Source organism: Micropterus salmoides, unplaced genomic scaffold (assembly GCF_014851395.1).
Source record: "Micropterus salmoides isolate LMB-PRFRI ecotype aquatic unplaced genomic scaffold, ASM1485139v1 Ms_hic_scaffold_5, whole genome shotgun sequence".
Lineage (NCBI taxonomy): Eukaryota > Metazoa > Chordata > Actinopteri > Centrarchiformes > Centrarchidae > Micropterus > Micropterus salmoides.
This window is the reverse complement of record NW_024044237.1, coordinates 32,995,396-33,013,322: the sequence shown is the minus strand read 5'-3', so window position 1 is coordinate 33,013,322 and position 17,927 is coordinate 32,995,396. Positions and strand designations below refer to the sequence as shown.

Here is a 17,927-nt window from a genome sequence, read left to right as displayed (position 1 = left end):
AATGTCATCTTATCTGATCTTACTTCACTGCAAAGGACATTTTTAAATTCTCATTTTTGTGTTTATTCTGCTTTTTACTAGGCAGCCTCAAATATGTGAGAATTTCCATAACTGTGTTACTAAGATGCGTGATGGTGCTGAAAAAGGGAAAACAAATAAACAAACAACCCCCTCTGTGAATAAATAGCCATTGAAAACATACATAATATCTAAATAGTAATGCAGAATGAGATCTGTGTTCAGAGGTACTGTTTATTCCCCAAAGAGAGAATTGTATCCAAACAGACGAATTTAGTGACACTTGTGTGAATTTGTTTCCCCGTCCAGGATAAACAGGCCGTCTCTGACCTACGGGGAGGCTGTGCAGTATGGGATGGAAAACGTTTCATGGCTGAGGAGACATTCACAGTTGGGAAAGTAAGAACGATGTTTTACCTGCTATCTTTAGAGGTTACCATTAGAAAAGAGTTGGCTAAAATCAGTTCTCGTGTTTCATTCATGTCGCCCCCATACAGTTCAGTTTCATAGGGCTGATCTGTTTTTGCTTTTTACACAAAATAAAAAAACAACTGTATTCAGTGATGTACATGACACAGAAACTGCATAGAGAAAATAGCACAAGGACAACTGACCAAATCAAAAGAAATCTGAGCATGTCAACAAAATGATTCAGGCAAAACGCTTTGGTTCTGAAATACTCCACGTGGGCCATGAAACTGCGCAGAGAATGAAACAAAACCGGTTTATAGCAAGCTGTTATTGATTGGCTTAAGCACAAAATAGGACAAATTAACAAGCAGACAACATGGGGCAAGCTAGACGCTCCGCTGCTGAAACACTTCCAGCGTGAGTTGACGCCGGGCAGAGGACGGATCAAAACAGCGGCGCAGACATGAAGCGCAGCGCAGGCCGCCTGCGTGAGTCCAGGGTTAGTCACTTTTATATAACTTGTGCGAAATAACATGTTTTTTTTGGTTTTATAGAAAATTATTCAGAAATATACAGATCCATAAAATGAAGCGTTGCCATGAATACAGCCAAATTTAAAGGCTCGGATGAGACACACAAATCTGGACCCAAATGCAAAACTCAACAGTTGTTAATTGCAGTTTAAACACATGGTTGAATGAATTCACTGCGTGGCAGAGAGCAAGGCAGGCAGCTTGGGCAGATCCGGGAGGTTAGTCGCTGGTCTGGTGTTGCAGTGAGTGAGGCAGGTCAAACGCAGCAGTGGAGTGAACCTGAACACAGGGGAAACGCAAAATGAGCCAGAAGTCCAAAAATACATGAAGACTTGGCCATGACGTAATTATCACACGGACATACAAAACGGAACAATCTGGTGAAGAGCCGGGGTAGAAATACTGCAGAGTCTTGATTAGTGGAATGAGTTGCAGGTATGTAGAGGCGGTTGGCCGTGGCACAGAAGTAGAACGCCACTCCCAGACAGACGAGCACAGGCAAGAGAGACACGAACAGGAAAACAAAAAAACATGAGAGAAAGGTACAGCCGGACCATGACATCATGAACCTAATTCATGAGTGCATAGTGATATCCCAGGCTCAGTATTTACTGTATAAGCATGACCTGATATTTACTGTATAAGCATTTTTACCCTTTGCCTGACCTCTCTCTCTCTCTCTCTCTCTCTCTCTCTCTCAGACAGACGGTGAACTTGTTTCTAATCATCACCCAGCTGGGCTTCTGCTGCGTCTACTTCGTCTTCCTCAGTGACAATATCAAGCAGGTCCTGATCACACATTCACTCGTCACTTTCAAGGCATTAACTTGACAGTTTTCCTAAACTTGAAATGGGGGGGGGGGATCCTAGAGGAGACAGTGTACTTACAACGAATGATGTGATTATGAAATACCTGTCAGGATTGTCATTGTTATGCTTTTGTTTATGGCAGTTACCATAGTTATGTAAGTGCCCATGTGCTGTGTGTGCATGGACTCACTTAGTTTCAGTTTTCAGTGTATGCTCAAAGTTTACACCTACGTCACAAGATTGATTTCCGTAACAGCCGGGAGATGGGATTTACATGCACCAGCTTTAACAGAATAAGTTTGAATAAACACAAAAAAACGACTAATAATTGTTGTAAATGCAACAGCATGCACTGGTAACGCTACAAATACAATTCTACGACATTAGATGGAAATAGAAACAAACCCAAATACAGAGAATTTAGGAACTTTATTCTAGTTTGTTATTACAAAATCTTCAATAAGTAAATATGTATAAGAAAATTTGTATATAGTCAACTTTGTCAAGCTTCTGATTTATGATATTTTTAAATTCTCTTGAGTGTAAAAGTTAGAGTTTCTGCAACTAAAAAACTCAGATATTCAGAAGAAACCACTGAAAGACGTTTAAATAATTGACTAATTTTTGAAAGTTTGATACAAATCTCATGGAAGTTTTGACTTCATGACACCCAAGAGTTTCTCTAAATGGCTGTTGTGTTATCAGATTCTTGTGACCTTTGACTGTTGACCTTTATTACCATTTATTGACGCCAACGAACCCCAAACTGCTCGAGGCGCCTGTACGTGGCAGCCGCATCACTCTTAACATCTCTCCCCAGTAACTGCATGTGTATGGGTTCTGTGTGTATTTCAGTCCTATGTGTGTTGAAAATAATAATGGAGTGAAAGAATTGTATTTCACCCAAGGGTTATTCTTATCTTCATATTATGGTTGGAGTTGGAGATCTGGGAACTTAACTGTTAACCTCACTGAAAGTCACACTTATTAAATGCCTAAAAGAGAAACTTCTGACCTGTGATTTAAGACTAGCACCTGCATTTTAAACCATTGTGGTGTGTGTGCGCGGAGTACAGTGTAGTTTGCATTGTGTGTATTTGCATAATGCATAAAGCACACTGGGCAGTTGTCATTGTAAACAACTTTGAAACACTTTCTGCATTGTATTTGGTCCCTAAATTCTGCCCATTACAGTAAAGTGTGGTCCTGGTTAGAGTTTATTTGTGTAGTACAGTTTCTTAACACTAGATGGCGATGTCTGTCTACTAAAGTGGTTTCCTTTCCACAGCCGTCGTCGCATCAACCTTACCAGGCAGAATGCTGAGTACATTTCATCAGAACAGCCAAACTCTTTTGGGAGTTTGTTCACTGTCCTGTTCTTCTTCCAAACCTGTTTGTAATGCTGTGAACTAATTAGTGTTCTTGAAATGCTTAGTTGAATGATAAGAACTTCGATAGAAACTTGATATCTTCAGTAAACACACAAAGCGTTTGCTGAGGATAACTTGTCTGTTCTTCTCTGTTTTTATGTTATAGTAAGTTAAAGAAATTACTTGGTGTGTTTGACTGTAGGTCAGAAAAAATAAGCGGTGTAAGTTTTTCCTTCCTTTTCTCATTTATAACCCGACTAAATTGTTTGTGCTCCCCTCCACCCCTGCTTTACCAGGTGGTAGAAGCAGCCAACGCCACCACCTTCAGCTGCCAAATGAACTACACCAACCAGACCCAGATCCTGGTGCCGAGCTTCGACTCGCGTCTCTACATGCTCTGCTTCCTGCCTTTCTTCATCCTGCTGGTTTTCACCCCCAACCTGAAGTACCTGGCTCCCCTCTCTCTGGTCGCAAACCTCGTCATGACCGCCAGCTTGATCCTCATCTACTTCTACTCGCTCACGGTAAACACTAGTTATCTCGCCTCTCTCTTTCTGATCTGTTTTGTTAAACCATCATTAATTCAGCGACGACTTTCTGCCCTCTGTGCTGATTCTCAGCTCTGCCGTTTTCACCTTGATTTTGTTTAAGTGCACACAGTAATGCAGATTTCTAACAGTAGGTTACTAAATACGGCAAGAAACCAAGTAATGCATCCACTCTACAGACACTTCAATAGTCCGAGTACTCCAGGATTCCACGTTTACATTTAGGTGGGCATTTCACCGTATAATATTTTAGCCCCAGTTTGTGCCTCTCTTGTAACTGACTACATTTATATCATTATGAATATGTTTTGCTGAAAAATATTTACTCTAATCTGGATCAAAATATATTTATTCTCCTGTTTTGATTGTTTTTGTTTTTAACAACTAAGCATTTTCCTAATCAGAAAAATATATAGTGGCTGAAAGTAGGGCTTGGCAGTAAAACAATAACAATATGATAATTATCACAATATTATTTTCCACAATAACAATATAACAAATGTTCAACAAATGTTTGATTTAATTTGAATCATGAACAAATTAGCACTTCGTTTTTCTATTAAGATATTTCTTTTGTTGAGGAAAAGGGACTGAATTTTACTCATGCATATTAAAAAATGAATTGTTTTTGAATGTTCTACCTCCATATTTGTTAAGTGACACACTGTTTGGCATCAAGTGTTTGTCATGTTCGGACCATAAAGAAAAGTTTTTTTTAAAACCACAATTAACCACCTGGTTTCTTCAACTTTCACTCAGCCTTTAAACTTGAAAGAAATAGTTATTGGACGTTATTCATGATAATTATTGAATGATGTAAAAATGTTTCATTGTGATAACATTTTTGGCCATGACACCATACACACATATTATAAACATGCAATTATATATAAGGGCTGTATAAGGCAAAAAAAGTTATTATAGTTATTATATATGCAAAGTAATTTACAGTAATATAATGTGCCTAATAATATGACTTGAAATTTAAGTGATGTGTCGTTTTAATTGTTGCTCCTACCAATTAAACTACAGAGCAGGCACTGTGAACATGTTAAGTATTACAAATATCCTACTTTTCAGCCACAGGACATCAGTTTTTATTTATTTTCAGTTTCACTTTATGTAAAGCTTTTTATTCATTTGATTTTTATTTGATTTGCATACATCAACTGACAGAGTAGTGAGGATTATTTGTTGTCCTGCCGCCAAAGTGATACTTTTCCTCGTCTGTCTTTTTGTCATACACATGTCCGCATTTAAAACACACCCTTTAAAAGAAAACATACTGATGAGCCAAAAAGTAAGGTTTGTCCTGCAGAAACCTGATGGGATATGGTTTTAAATTGTATCTGAAGCAATGCTCTAATGTGATTCTTTGTCTCTTTGTTTCTACTCTACTGATTAGGTCACTTGGCTGTTATGAATAACAGGGCAACTGGTATTGACAGAGCCTCCAGATTACCTGTTTTCCCAGTTATAGAGGATTTCATCATGCAGCTTCTGCCCTTTACAGATATATAGCAGTTGTGTTCCCAGAGATACGGCCTTGCCTTGAAAAAAAAGCAATTTCTTGCATCAGAAAACCTACAGATATTCAGCACGAAGAGATATATGTGGCCGGTAAGGTGCAGCTGTGGCTGATGAATCAACTGAGCAGGGAATTTTGTGAAAGCTAGATCATCAAGGCCATAAGCATTGAAAGTCTAAAGTTTCTGGAATCGCTTTCTTTTTGCTGGTTGGTTTGGTTTGGTGCCCTTTCGATATTTTAGTTCTGCTTTTAACTCCAGAATGAATGATAATATTAATGTGGTTCTTTTATATGCTTGCTCCAATTTAATTTTTAATGACTCCAAATCATGTTTTTTTTTTTTTTTTTTTTTTTTTTTTTTTTTTTTTGAGGTTTTGGCTCATCCAGGTGACCTTCAATTTAAGAGAAATATAAATATGCCCATACAAAGGGAAATTATAAGGTTTCCTCATCGCAGCAAAGACATTGCCAGCAGTTGACTCGACTGATCCTTCCCCAGCATTTGATGCATTTGATCATCAACTGGGGGACCTGCCACGAACACAGGATCGTCCTACATTGTGGAGTTTAATCGCCTACTTTGTCTTTTATTCTCCCTGTTCCCTTTTATATTAACCTGCATATTTCACAGGTACTTATCAAAGACCCTAATTGGCCAACGAACGAGTCCAACAAGACCAAGGAGTGGTGTCAAAGTGGCACAAAGTGATATTACTTAATTTGATTACTAATTATCTAAATGGACTGCTAGACTGCAGATGTGAGCAGATGTAGTAGTCTGATATTTGTATAATTACAAATCATCCAGTGGGACGTCAACGTTCAGCAAAGCCTTGGATTTTAATCTCAAATGAAATGATTCTCGCAGAATGTAGTGTCGATGTTTAATTCACGCTTCCTTTTTTTTCCCTCCAGAACATCACATACCCCATCAACCTACCTGAAGTCGGCAGAGCAAAAGACTACCCTCTCTTCTTTGGGACGGCCATCTTTGCCTTCGAAGGGATCGGAGTGGTACGTGACCAACTGGTGATAACTAGACGAAGCTGAAGAAAGGGCAAAACACATTAACATCTAAACAGTTCAAGCCCAATTACATCTGGTATTAACATGAAATGTGGATGTGTATACATTATCTTGATTATGACATCTGATCAAGGGTCTTTTCATTTACATCTGGTATTATGAGCAGTGTTATCTCCATTATGCGCACATTAGGATCTGATTTCATTATGCAAATGGAGCAGGCAGGCTTGGTGTACATCACACATGGAGCATCTCAGGTCAAAGGAGGCGAAGCTGCGGTGTAGGCTCTACATTTTTCCTTTGCTGATAGGCTTCATCTTGCCAAGCAGCTAGAGATGGCAGCAAGAGGCAGGGTTAGGTGACCTTTTTTAAACTTGTTGAGCTGATGTTTTTTTTAATATTCTGTATGTGAGTGTGTAGTAGTGTAATGGCGTCCTGAGCAGAGAATGACATCACGCCACATCCAAGCTTCTCTGTTCTTTGTTTTGGTAGCTAGTGAGTCTCTCTGTGAAGTGTTGCTTTTCTCATGCAACGCTGGGAATTAAGAATTGATTTCAGCTAAACCAGTTGGTTTGTTTTTGTTTGTCAGAGGAAAGACTAAAGACTAGTTTCAAATTTCTTCCCTGCAGCACCGGCACGTGTGGAAGAACGGACCGCGGTGAAGTTAGTTTCAAGCTGGATATTAGTTTGAAGTAATAATTCCAAAGTAAAACTGACTTCACCGCGATGCAAAACGCCGTTCCTTCACCAAAATATTACGGTAAAATGTGGAATTTGCGACACAACGAAATAAAAGAGCATAATTGTAAACGATACTCCTTTTTTCTATTGTCGAGCGATAGAAATCGTCACATCGCACAGCCCTACGTCTGTGTTTTGATTTGTTCTGAGGTGTTGGTGCTGTAGTGGGACATTTAGTGGCAGTGAATGTTGCATATAGCTCTTTTTAAGATGCTTATGTCATGTCATGGCAAGTTATCTGAAATTAATATAGCATGATTCTATATATGAATACATGTTCATCACTTACATCCGGGCGGAACTTGCCTGGATGTAAGGATATTATGAATTCAATCCATAAAGGAGATTTAACCATACCTAATTTAGTACTTATGTAATATTAAACCATTATCCTTAATAACGTGAAGCAGCTTTGTCATCTGTCACTCTGTTCATGCATTATTAAGCTATGTTGACAAAAAGATTTCCCCTGACAAATGAAGATGTTTTTCATAATCATGTGTGGTCCAAAGTGGCCATTAGCATGCACCACAGAAGGCTGAAGCCTCACATAAATTACACTTTGAGGTATACATGTTGCTTTTGTGTCAAAAGCGAGCTGGTTTACAGCATCTTGATTTTTGAAAACTGAAGAACAGATCATATTACATTATGTTCAGAGTTCCCAAGTTCAGATTCAAGACTTTTGGAAAACAGCAAAGTTAGTTGGTTAGGAACTTAATTGCCCAGGTTTACTTAACCACATAGTGTTAAACAACACAGGACAGTTGGCAGGGACACTGTCAACAAGAAGAAGAAATGTGTGATATATATATATATATATATATATATATATATATATATACTGAAAAACAGCAAGAATTTTTTATATATATAAAATTCTTGCTGTTTTTCAGTGCTTTGAAATGCTCTGATCAGAAAAGCATTTTTCACTGGTTTTCAGTTAACATATGCAGAGTGCTGGGAGAACATTACACTTTTTCAGTATGTTGAGTGCAGTTTAAAAGAGCCTGTGTCTTTTTCTGAAATGTCATCTCAAATTTACCATCATTATAACATCCATAGTAAGACATCACAGCCTCAGAAGAAGTGACATTTTAAAATTGAAAACCTCAAGTAATTATTGACTCTAAAGTTGTTCAAATGTGTAAGGAGAGGGGAAAAAAAAAAAAAAATCATACATTGATCTTGTTCTATTGTCCTATCAACAGTCTGTCTGTGTCTTTGTCTTTCTGGATTGGCAGGTTCTTCCCCTGGAGAACAAGATGCAGAAGCCACAGAGTTTCATCCCAGTTCTTTATTTGGGGATGGGCATCGTCACCTTTCTCTATATCAGCCTCGGCACCATAGGATATATGTGCTTTGGAGAGCACATAGGAGGGAGCATCACTCTCAACCTGCCAAACTGCTGGTAAGAAAACCTACACATTCCCTGGAAATGGATGTTCGTAAACCCTAAACAGCAGGGTTTAATGTTGGACAGCATGCGGACTGTATTCAGGGACTCTATTCTGGATTTATTTATGCTTTTATTTTTTATTTTTTCAACATGCAGAACAAAAGGCTTTAGATTTCTTCAGCCACCCCGATCTTTATTTTGAAGGTGCTGATATAGTCTAAAAATGCTGCTTTGTACACTACGTTAGATGTCGGTATACACGGACATGTTCACACGTTTGTTGGCACATACACACTTTGCGTACTGTCAGAAATTTTAATGAACGGAAATTATGAATGAACATTCAATAATATAATAATAATAAGCTTTATTTATATAGCACTTATCAAACAAAGTACAAAGTGCTTCACAACAAATCACACAAAATACAAAAACAAATAACCACATGGGTAAAAGATACAGTGGGATAAAATACAGAATATAAGAACAAGGATCACAATAAAGTATAACAAATATGTTCAGTAGGAAGTAAGGAAGATAAGACAAGCAAACAAAGTGATAAGAACGGTAGGGCAGGAATAGTAAAACGAGTGGCAGCTCAGATAAAATCTGGATATGCTCTCCGGTAAAAGTAAGTTTTTAAAAGAGATTTGAAAGAAGAAGCCGACCCTGCCAGCCTAATTTCCTCAGGCAAGTCGTTCCGGAGCCTCGGGGCCCTGACAGCAAATGCTAGGTCACCTTTTGTTCTTAGTCTGGCTCCAGGAACAGACAAGAGGCCCTTGCCATCTTGATCTTAGACCACGGGAGGGCTCATAAGGAGTTAAAATATCTAAAATATATTAAGGAGCCAAGTCATGAATACCCTTAAAAGTAATGAGTAAAATCTTAAAATCAATCTAGTTAGGAGTCGAGCAGCTGAGTTCTGTACAGTCTGTAACCTATTTAGGGTTTTTTGTGCTCATGATGCTCAAAGCATAACTTATTATCGAATAACACGCCAAGATTTCTTGCAACAGGCTTCACGTGTTGTAGCAGGTAGCCAGAAGAGAGCAGAATTTGATTGCAGAGAACATTCAAGAGACTTGCACTTCTCAACGGGGAGTTAAATTTGTTTTTAGCAATGGCTACAAGCGAGCGCTCAACCAATAATAGCTTCACATCAACCAAACCACAGTGGAATTATAGGTGAATCTTGATGGAATTGAGAAAGCTGTTGCAGAAAATGTTCCTGTAATGCCATCTAGTGGCCAGCTTGAGAAGAACTGAAAACCCGCTCTACCTCCAGACAAGACCGTGGTTGAGTTTCCCTACCAGTCCGTCAAAACTGAAGAAGTCTCTTGGAGGAGAGACGAAATGTCCTCCAGTATATTTAACCAAGTGGTGTCGCCTTTGACTTAAACCTTCCTTGGAGAACTATGACCTGGATGTCTGAGAACCTTCACAGACATCGGTCCGTCAATATTCCCTCGGTGACTCCCCCTCAGCCCTTGCCCTTCAGACAAATGTCGTTCCATTTGTCCGAAGAACTGAATTGAGCTTTGTGAGATCCCAGAAGACGACTTTGCCTCCATTGAAATGAATCTGCAGGTATTTCTAATTTTAAAAAGCACTATAGCGCTAAGCCTATAACTGGAGGTCAATCCATTATAAATGACGGCCTCTGCCCTAATGGCCCAAATTTATCAACGGTGCGTACGACAAAACAGGGCTGGAAACGTGTGTGAGATTAAAATCCAAGCAAAGGTTGTGATCTACGAAAAACAAACTTGATGGGGGAAAATGTGCGGTCCTCCACGCAAACTCTGGAACAATGCAGACGTACATAAACTGGAGAAATGAGAAACGGCGACTCACATGGCAGAAGAATGAACGATGAATAGGCCTACTATTGTGTTAAATCGAAATATTACCTCTGAGTATTACAGACCCGTTTGATTTTCCCTGAAGTGCGCAAAAAAACATAATTTAAGATCATTTGCAGCACACAAAAAGATCCAGATTTAGGATAAAAAACACAAATGGAGACATCTGTTTCTGCAGTCGAATCAAATATGTTGTACAGTTTAATCAGGAATCTAATTAATTAATTAATTGCTGTTTTCTGTGCGTCAGTCGAGCGATACCTGTGAACCAAGGAAGTAAGCCAGAGATCGGACAGTGAAGCCAACTAAAGCCTGCATGGAGGGCCATCCGTGTAGGCCCAAAAATGACGTCAAAACCCTGTGACTCTGCCGCCAAGCAAAAGTACTTCTTAAAGGACACATTGATGAATCGTTGAAATAATCTATAGAAGCTTTGAATACTAAAATCATCGTTAGCTTTCATATATTGTTATCACATGTTCGTTGCCTTATCGAGTCAAACGCTGCGCGTCAGCATGTGGATGTGATCCGCTGCTTGTAAAAACGCGTTATTTTATTAATCAAATCTTTCAGCTTATGTAATTTACAATAAGTCATAGTTCTTTTAACTCATCGGCAGCCTCGTTAAGTGAGTGGACTGTTTGTGTAGCCTAAACAAATGTTGAAACACAACTGGAACACATTTGGTTTACTCTCTTTTCAAACGAGTCAATCCAAATTAGTACCTGGGTCATCCCGTCTTGCGGATGTGTGTCCCCCTCCAGCCAGCGACGTCATTAATCAAGAGGGATGCCCCTCCTTGCAGATCGGTTATAAAGGGGTGGAGCTCCGGTGCCCCCTTTCCTCCGGTGCACAAGCATTGCGCAAAAGTGCGTCTTTTTTATTTATTTATTTATTTTTACCCACCAAACAACTTCAGTTTCACCAAAAGGAACGTTAGTGTCACTGAGTTAAATTTCATTTTGTATTAATATTAATGAGGGATGTTTCACTGACCTTTTTATAGGCAACTATAGGCGTGTAAAGGGTCGGGCATGGAGCTCCCTCACATGCGCCACATTTCAAGTTGATTGTGATTTATAAAAGGAACATTGCTTAGTGCATATGCACGGTTTTATAAGTCTGAATATTTTTTGGCGTACGCCATTTTTGACTTTTGGGCACACGTACACTTTTTTTAGTGAGGTTTCTACGCAGTTTTATAAATGAGACCCCGGGTGTGTTCATTTAAATCAGTTGCTACTCCCCTACCCACTTTTCCTGTGTTCTCGAAGTGGCATCAGAGCGACGTATGCTTGTTACATTATACCAAGAGCAAATGGGAAGTGGACCAGCAATTTTCAAGCTGCCATCAATAAACACTTTTAAGCTGTTTGTATGATGTTTCCTTCTCGTAATCTAATTCAGACTTTTATCAACGAATGAGATTTCCTTCAGTCACTTTCAATTGTCTGACAGAAATGAAAAGGAGTGTAAAGTATCAAAACCCAGTAAAACCATTGTGACTGTACTACTCTAATGTACGTGTTTATACGATGTGGCGGTTTTACAACAACTTAGATATTTAATTGTTAATTGGGCGCCAGCCAGGGTTAACCTCACAAGTCATCAGAGTTATTCCCACCCACAAATAATGAACAAGGCAGTATATACACCCTCAAGAGAAAATATGACATGATTTAGGAAAACCTGAATAAAATCCCACACATTAAATCATTTTAGGATAGTTATACTTTGTTTAGTTCAGCTTTTTTCACAACAAAGAATCATCAGATCAAAGTAACTCAGTTCAACCCAAAATCGTTGCACTCAATCACTTCTAAATCTCTAAAGGAAATGGTACTTGCAGTGCGAGAAACGCATGTGAATAAAGAGTCAGTCAGTTTGCCTGTCAGTCATCGGAAGCTCCAGTAAAGAAACGGGTCCACGTGCGAATTTGTGCCGACGCTTTACCGTTAATCCAACCCGACTGTACGCCTCTATTAATAATTATAAAATTACACGAGAATCCAATTTCCTACCAGACACCTCCGATCACTGGCCGGCAAGACGCTTCCTTAGCTCTAGCAAACGTCACTAACATGCGACCTGGCAGCCGCAGTTGCATTTACGACCCCTGTAAAACGTGGTTTTCTCAAATCGACAGATGATGAGAAGTCGGACTTTGTGTGTGTGGTAATTTAATCAAGTAAAATATTAAAGAGCAGGGGTTGCTTTATTACCTAATCTCAAGGTTTTGTCTTGAAGAGCACACTTTAGTTATTAATCTTTTACTACATGCATATAGAGACTATGAGGAATGGGGGAATTAACGGGTCCAGCAGATAAGGTTTGTCCTTTGGGTGCTCTAGAAGGTTAACAGAAAGGATGTGAATTTGTATAGGTGGATGTTTTCTTTTATTGTTCAGCCGTGATGGGTTGTCACTGCCCATGCAAACTCCCAATTCTCAGCAAACAGTTCTTTGACTTCCTGAGAATTTTTGGCAGGAAAGGCCTCCCCTGCCCCAGGTGTTCAGAACAATAAATATAACACTTTTCATAAACCGAGACAAGGCTATTCAAACATCTCGGATTATTACTAGTGTCCTTCCTGACAGTGAGCTAATCACAAATCTCCAGACATCGCATAAAATGTAGGTTAGCAAATTAAATTTACTGACAACTCCCTTGCAGCATTTTCTTTTTTAGGTTTTAAAAAAGGTACTAAAACCCAAATACTCCTGCTGCAATGACGATAGTAACAAGTAATAAGCAAACAAATCCAATTGAAGACTTTTGAAATCCCTCCTGTGATTCAAACTGATGCAGCTAATTAGTGGAAAAGATTGGCTGTTCAATGAGGTTGAAAACGCAAAGACTATAATTACCAGCATCTCCGTTTATATAAAAAAAAAAAAAAAAAAAAAGGAGCAGAAGTTATAGTCACTGTTTGCAGTTTGTTTTACAATGACTGCTAATTGATTCGTCTTCATCTTTTAATATGTTTATTGATGGATCTTGAAAATTGAGGTTGATGCTCGTTTGTATTTTATGAAAGGTTTTGATTAGCTGCATTTCAGTGCACTAAAAGAATTTCAATATGATTGTTAATTGGCTGTAACTTTATTACACCTAATTTAGGGTGATTTGGTTTTGTTTTCACATTTCTGTCGCTTTTTCTTCCTCTGTCAATTTACCCTCTTCTCAATCACTGTTTCCAGGACATACCAGGCTGTGAAGCTGCTGTACTCTTTTGGTATTTTCATCACGTTCGCCCTGCAGTTCTATGTTCCAGCAGAGATTCTCATACCACCGGTATTGGCTCGCGTGTCAGCGAGGTGGGAGAGAGCTGTCGACCTGTTGCTCCGCACCGTCTTGGTCATCTTCACATGTAAGTGTAAACTAGTCCCAACAATAATGCTGGTGGTTCCCAGCCTGGGGTCAGGACCCCCCACAAGTGGTCACAGGATCAATCTTAGGTGTAGTGAGACGATTAACACAGCAGGAAAGTAGAAAAATGTCTGACCCAATCATTTTTTCTTTTTTTGGAGAATTACTAAGCTTGTCTATTAAACACGAGAGGTGACACTTTTGAATTGAACCTCAAACTGAGTATTTCTTGTTTGCTTACTGGGATACAGAAAGATGGACTCCTAGGAGATTTGAACTGAGATAAGGACGCATTAATAGATAAGGACGAACTGTTGGTTTTATATTGATCGCTTATAATTTGATATCTCCTCCACCATTGCTCATAATAGCATTTCTATCTAATTCATGATAACACAGGCCTGACCCACAAGAAAGAACAGTGTATGTTCTGTCTATCTAATAATGTGTTGGTATTAAATCGCAATATTGGGGGAAAAAAAAAAAAAAAAGAAATCAATATTGGATTATTTTCCAAAATCGTTCAGCCCTACTCAGAAGGTTGAATCGTTGGTTAGCTGTGAAAGTTAGCAAGAGTCTGTTGAAAGACGTGTCTTTGTCCTCAGTAACAGTAATTTCAGCTGATTTCCTTGTCTGTAGATGTGCCAGTTTAGCCAGCTTGGCTAATATTCCAGTGTAGTTTTTTATAAATTATCAGTGAGCAAATACTTAATTTTACTTCACGAACTTTGCATATTCAACTGCCTCTGCCTCTCTGTTTCTTGAATTTGATTTTAACATTCATAATCATCAAAAAATGTCCATCGATTGTTCTAATATCGATACTAGTTGCACCCTCCTCAACTTGGGATTAAGCGGTACACAATTTGAAGTTGTCTGTGTTTTGATCTGTCATGCATTTGTCCCTGGTTCAAATGCATGATAAATCCCTCAAAAGGTTCTTAGTCCCCAAGGAAAGTTCCTGTGGTGGAAATACATTTCTTCGGCAGAGTTGGTTCGCAGCGGAATTAATCACTGGCGTGTGATTTTTAATTATCTGCTTTCAGTTTGTAAAAGCTGCTCTATTGCTGCCGTTTTCTGTTTTTTCCCTCTGAGATTCGTTGAGAACCATTGTGTGTCTTTACGCTCTATTAATGCCCTTGGTGTATTTAAAGCTGGTTGTATGAAACCTCTATAAGACCCCTGATATTTTTTTTTCTTGAGTAGCAATAGTAACAATAAATGCAAGCCAAGTGTGTATTATTCGATTTCTCTACATTTATTGTAGATATTGTATTAGCGGTTAAATGGGGCTTCTGAAGGTTATTTCTGTCATCTAAATTAAATGTATACAGTCAATCATTAAAAATATAAACATCTGAACAGCCAGTGTGAGACCAGCACAATTGACTACTGCTGTCACATAGACCGTAATGGGATGGGAGGAAACACTGCTCTTCATTGAGATTGATTGATTGATCGATATCCCCAACCTCATTCTGTAACATTCAGCCAGCAGTTACATGAAGTGTGGATGCTCATGTGTGCATTCTTTGAGGGTACACGGACTGCTCATTTCTTTCCTGTTTGTGTGTGAGAGTCTGAAAAACAAAGTACCAGCATTAAAAACCTGTTCAGTTATTTTCTGCATGGTTCTTATTTTAAGATGCTCCTGCTTTTTTGGCCACCTTCTATATGTGTTTCTGGGTATGTGCTGTTTTGAGTCTTTGCATGCGTGTATATCAACAAGTGAGTGTGTATGTGCAGGGCTCGACAATAACGGTGGCCCAGGGCCGGTAAAAAGTAACGACAACAAAAAAAATTGCATTAGAAACTCAATATCTTGCAGTTGCTTCGCAACGTTGTCCAATTCTGTGTTGTAGTGACGTGACAAGTGGTTGTCAAATGTCGTTTCTCTAATCTCAATCAAGTGGTAACCTCTGGGTCTAAAAAAGCAAAACCATATAGACGGAACTTAAACCTGCATTCCCTCTAACGGCCAGCAGGGGGCGAGTCCGCTGGTTGCAAAAAGAAGTCCAGTTCCGTTACAAATAATGGCAAATTGATCCTACTTCTCAACTGAGCTCAATAAACACTTTCATAATGAACGTATGGTCTCAGTCGCTAGTTTGAAATCTTCTTCAACACAGCATGATGAACATTTAGTAAGTTATGGTCCCATTTAGGGGGAAATGGACCAGAAAGCAGCGCATGCTTTAGGGCGGGACCACCTTGTGATTGACATATCGCTACCATGGCGATGTGTCAATCAGGATAGAGGCGACTTGTATCCACTGCTCTGTGTACATTATATTATTAAAGAGGTGGTATTATGCTCATTTTCAGGTTCAAAATCTTATTTAGGGGTTGTACCAGAACAGGTTTACATGGTTTAATTTTCAAAAAACACCATATTTTTGTCATACTGTCTGTGTTCTTCAATCATTCTAAATTTCACTCAGTATTTTGATGTCAGGAATATTAAGATATTTATTTTAATGACATTTTAGATATGTTTAAAGTAAGATTTTTAGTGTGTATATAATGACATTCCTGTTGATGCTCTACATAAGTCCTGTTGATTCGTTACTCTGGAAATTAAGCAAGGATTAAATAATTATTATCAAAACATACAGTCGAAGTTAATATAGACCGCTGGTAAAATGAAGTGACAGTTCATAGCTGTGGGTATAAATTAATTCTGTTAACTTTATTTTTTGCGATCACATTTATCGTATTAATTTAGATGTGATGGGTGTGGGTTCCTTTTTTAAAAGTGCTTGAAAACTGCTTGAATTTTACTCTTAAAAAGCTGTATGAACTCTGCCTTTGTGACAGAGCAAGTCACACGTGACTGGAATTGTAACCCAGTACCTTAACAGGCATGTGTCTTGTTAACAAACACTTACATTTCCCCTCCGTTCTCGTTCCTCCCCCAGTTTCAAGCAGCAGCAAACAAATCCTTGTAATAGTTCTGCTTGGCTATTTATAGCAGCAATAGTGCTTCAGTTTTTTATTGATTCCCGTTAAGCCAGGACTGCCAATCCTTTTAACTCCAATTTTTTATTGTCACGTGTTTCCTCAGTGCTGAGACACATTGAGGTTGTTGTGTTGTGTCTACATTAATGCTGCCAGGGTTCTGATGTTCAAACCCTTTATTAATCAGTGAGTACTGCACTGAAATAAGAGTGCGTTATGGTCTGTTCAGTTCTTTTTCTGTCTTTGTTTTTTTACTAACTGCGCAACTGCTTATACTGTGAATAACTATGTATACTTTGAAACGGAAACATATTTTCTTATACTACACGTTAGTCTTTAATTACCAGGAAACATCTGTTTTTTTTCACCACAGAAAAGGTGTACGGTCGGTTTCTCCTCTTTATCTCTTAAGTACCCACCAGTGGATGCATCTTTTTATAAAAATAACCAAACATGCAGAAATGTATTTCAAATTGAAGATGGCACTTGAGGGCTTCTTATCTACATTGGTAGAACATGTTTCACTGGAACAGTGTGTGGAGCAAATGAGGACAACCTGAATGATCTCTCCACTCGGGTCAAACAACTTGAAAAAGATGATTTTATTTCCTAGTGAATAAAGTTATGTTGACCTGGCGAACCGGAGTGGGTCTGCAAATCTTGGCTTTGTCAGAGTACACGGATCTGAAGAAAGCTTGGCATGCTTGGGTTTATGGCCCGTCTTCCCTACTCCTCTGGCTATAGAGAGGTCTCATTGCACTCTTACTGTCTTGAGGAATGACCGATCCAGTCCAAGGCATATCCTGATAAAGCTGACGAAAAATAAGACAAAATGACGACACTTTTGAGATGTAGTTGGTGACTTTTTAGTTAACTAGTAAAATTATAAGACATGAGTATTTTTAGGGGGTCAAAGGCCACAATTTCCATTTCTGTTAAAGGAGACCTATTATACTGCTTTTCCAGTCCTATATTGTAGTTCTGTGACTCCTTTCATAGCAGCTTTGCATGATTCAAAGTTTAAAAAATAATAATTCTGTCTTATACCGTCTCTTCATGTAGGCCTTTAAGGCCATTAAGGCCCCCCCCCTCAAAGCCCACTGTCTTCTGATTGGCCAAGACCTGAAGCATGTTACCAGGGTGGTGGTGTCGTTGAGGGGTACAGACAGACTAAGCAAATGCTGAGCGTTGCTGTGGGAGCAAATGACCATATACGGAATACCGGCTCAGTGTGTCGTAGAACGGGTAAAGCAGTTCAAAACAGTGTTCAGAACAGGAGGAAATCTGAGGATTTTGCTCACAGGGATTTCTTTTAAATACTTTAACCTCATTATTTGAAGCTTTGGCCAAGTTT

The 17,927-nt window shown here is 38.9% G+C and overlaps 1 protein-coding gene across 2 annotated transcripts in view; it reads left to right on the top strand.

Moving 5' to 3' along the window:
- slc36a1 (solute carrier family 36 member 1) overlaps window positions 1–17,927 on the top strand; it is a 47,714-nt gene that overhangs the window by 10,338 nt on the left and 19,449 nt on the right. For both annotated transcript variants that reach the window (XM_038700382.1, XM_038700383.1), the window contains exons 6-11: window positions 328–417; window positions 1,664–1,748; window positions 3,439–3,666; window positions 6,134–6,232; window positions 8,230–8,396; window positions 13,447–13,616. In XM_038700382.1, coding sequence (XP_038556310.1) covers window positions 328–417; window positions 1,664–1,748; window positions 3,439–3,666; window positions 6,134–6,232; window positions 8,230–8,396; window positions 13,447–13,616 — 839 coding nt within the window. The remainder of the gene's footprint in view (window positions 1–327; window positions 418–1,663; window positions 1,749–3,438; window positions 3,667–6,133; window positions 6,233–8,229; window positions 8,397–13,446; window positions 13,617–17,927) is intronic.